Below are 2960 nucleotides of genomic sequence, written 5' to 3'. Positions count from 1 at the left end.
CGTGTCGAAGACCCTCTAAAAAATATAAATAATTGAAAGGGACGGAGGGAGTACTATTTAATATTAATTAAAAGAAATTTATTATAATTTTTAAATAATATAAAAATATTAATGAAATCACACCTGTTGTGAATCTAGTACTTGTAACTTGTAAGAACTGGTACGTAAAACATCATGCCCAGAGAATACCAAACTCGCCCATACAAAATCTCAATGGAACAGACAATTGCGAAATAAATCTCCACTAGTGAAAATTTAAGTTTAGCAGAACTGGATTACATTATAAAACCATAAAACGTAACGGAAATAACGCAAGATTCTTCTCAATATATAGTATAGCTAAACTATCCAAGTACGGTCCAACATATATACCACACTTTCATACAAGTGGGATGAACTATTAGCTTGAGCTTCTGGCTAAACCCGCAAGATGAAGTGATTAACGAGAGAAAGACTAAGCCTTCAGTTTTCCACTAACTCCACGTTTAATCCATACACTATTTCGATCTCCACTCATCTGGTTCTTTTTTGCTGCAACCAAACAATGACCAATTCGGGCACCTTTACTATTCATCTCGGTTTGACTTTTGCGCCGCCTCATCCGGTTTTCTAACCGTATTCCTTTCAGAGCACGGACTCTCTGTTCAATCTCCAGTGCTTGTGAGAAGTTCCATACCCTAACTATGCCTTCCTCGCCTCCACAAACAATACGATCGGAACCAATATTCACTGAAAATAAATTGCAACCAAAACCATGTAACATTCTCTGTGGAGGTTCAACAAAATTTTTGTTATCATGGTTTAACCTCAAAGCACCTTCCGATGATGAACAATTCTTACTTTTCTTCAAAAGCATTCTGACATCAATAAGTGACAGCTTTCCATCACTCGAAGCTGAAACAAGCCATGGGAACTCAAATGCAAGAGAATAAACTGGGCCAGTGTGAGGAATCCATTTTGCAACATGTCGAACAGTACCGCAAGCTTTGCTAGTTATTTCAAACATTCTTATCACACCATCTTCTCCTCCAGTAAAAAGAAGCTTCCCAGTGTGGCTTCGAGCCAAAGCATAAGCATTACCCACATGGGCATCATTGATAACGACAACAGGAGTACTACTTTCAATATTCCAAACATATAAATCTGAACCTGCTGTGCTTGCCACTGTAGTCACATGAGGGGCAAGGCTCCAGACCCAGTCATTGTGCCTCAAGATTGTCAAGCACTTTAAAGTATTTTTATCCCACACACGAATAGTCATGTCCCATGAACCACTGAAGATTCTAGTAAGATCAAGTTGAAGGCATGTAATAGGCCCTTCATGTTCCCAAAGTCGAAATTCTGTATTCTGGTTTTCAGGACCACTAAGGTCAAACAAATGAGGATGTCCTTCCTCTGCCCTCCAACCATGTACAAAACCATCAGTACCACCAGCAATCAATAGTTTAGTATCTGCCGCAACAGCTCTAATAGTGCAACCAAGTGGCCTGGAATAAGAAATCGCTAAACCTTCATCCATGTCCCACATTCTCACAATCGAATCATAACCAGAAGTAAATATAAGCTTCTTGGAATTCAACAGAAACACAGTTCTAACAGGTTCTCTATGTCCATAAAGACAGTCAATACTAAAACGTCCCAAAAACGTGTTACTCCTATACTCCCTCTCAACAAAAAGCTCCTTCCACGACTTCTCATCCGGATACCCAGAACCTAAACCAGCTTGTCCTACCGGAAGTCCCCACCTCTCACTATAAAACTCCTTCCAAACATGATGCTCTGCAGCAACCTTATACAGAGATGTCGACACACAAGAAACAATACCAAGCTCCTTCGGGTCAAGACAATTCAATATCTCAGATACCAACACAGGCGGAAGATCAGTAATCGACGGACATGAATTAATCAATACCTTCTCTACCAACCTACATTCTCTCAACAACAATTTCTCCTTCACAAAATCTATATCAGACACCACTTTCTCAGAATGATCAATTTCGTCTTTCGAGCTACCAATCAAATTCTTTAAGTTACCCAAATGAAAACCAACAACTTTCGTATCAGGATTCTTTAAAATACCCCCTAAATCCTCTCCTACTTCAATCTTAAATTCTTCTTGAAATTCATAGGCCATAAAAATACGATCTTTAACAAAATCAAGAACTTGAAAATTCCAAAAATCAAGATTTATAGACACAAGAACTTAATATATAAACAACTCAATCACACCCTTTTGTGAATTATATATAAATAACAATAATCAAACCCTAAACCAAAAAACTAACACAAATCAAACAATTAGCAAGCACAATTAGAACACAATATTAATAAAATTTGTGTGTATAAAAAAAGATATAGAATAAAATAAAAGGGTGTGAAAGAGATTGAATTACAGAGAATTTACCTCATAGATGAATTACAAAATTAGGGCTTTTTTGAAAGAAGGACATGAAAATTTGATTTGTTTATATGTATACATTGAATTCGGACATTCAACGGTGGAGATTTGTTGTTATCCGTGTGTTGTGGGATGTCCTAAGTCAGATTGGATGTCTTTATTTTTAATTTTTGGAACATAAATATCTTCTCCATTGAAATTACTTTGGTAAATTTCTGTTTTTTTGTTTAAAAACGTTATTAAATTTCTTAAAAATTTTAATCTTATACTTTTTTATGTAGATCACTGAAATTATATAAATATGATTTAAGTTTTGTTATTATCTTTTGTAATTTTATAAAAAATTTGAATACTTTGTATCAAATATTTGCTGTCAGATAAATATCAATTTTTTCACCAAATTTCAGACTTGACACATGACCCAATGCTTTTCTTTTAACAGTCCAATACACTCGCACACCCAACTGTAGATTTAAATTCTCTATATCCCATAAAAGGAGTAAACCTATTACACCAAGATGTGTTGGTATATTGTGTTCATGAACGTCAATGACTCACAATT

The 2960-nt window shown here is 35.5% G+C and overlaps 1 protein-coding gene across 1 annotated transcript; it reads right to left on the bottom strand.

The window, feature by feature from the left end:
• Positions 1–226: 226 nt before the first annotated feature.
• LOC141668908 (F-box/WD-40 repeat-containing protein At5g21040-like) lies at positions 227–2503 on the bottom strand. Its single transcript, XM_074475974.1, has one exon. The coding sequence runs from the start codon at positions 2132–2134 to the stop codon at positions 455–457; it is 1680 nt and encodes a 559-aa protein (XP_074332075.1). The 5' UTR covers positions 2135–2503; the 3' UTR covers positions 227–454.
• Positions 2504–2960: the final 457 nt, after the last annotated feature.

Source organism: Apium graveolens, chromosome 1, assembly GCF_009905375.1.
Source record: "Apium graveolens cultivar Ventura chromosome 1, ASM990537v1, whole genome shotgun sequence".
Classification (NCBI taxonomy): Eukaryota; Viridiplantae; Streptophyta; class Magnoliopsida; order Apiales; family Apiaceae; genus Apium; species Apium graveolens.
This window is presented reverse-complemented; position numbering and strand designations above follow the sequence as displayed.

Bases quoted from the DNA above. Each gene is read 5' to 3' on its own strand.
- LOC141668908 (XM_074475974.1), bottom strand. From the start codon at position 2,134: ATGGCCTATGAATTTCAAGAAGAATTTAAGATTGAAGTAGGAGAGGAT.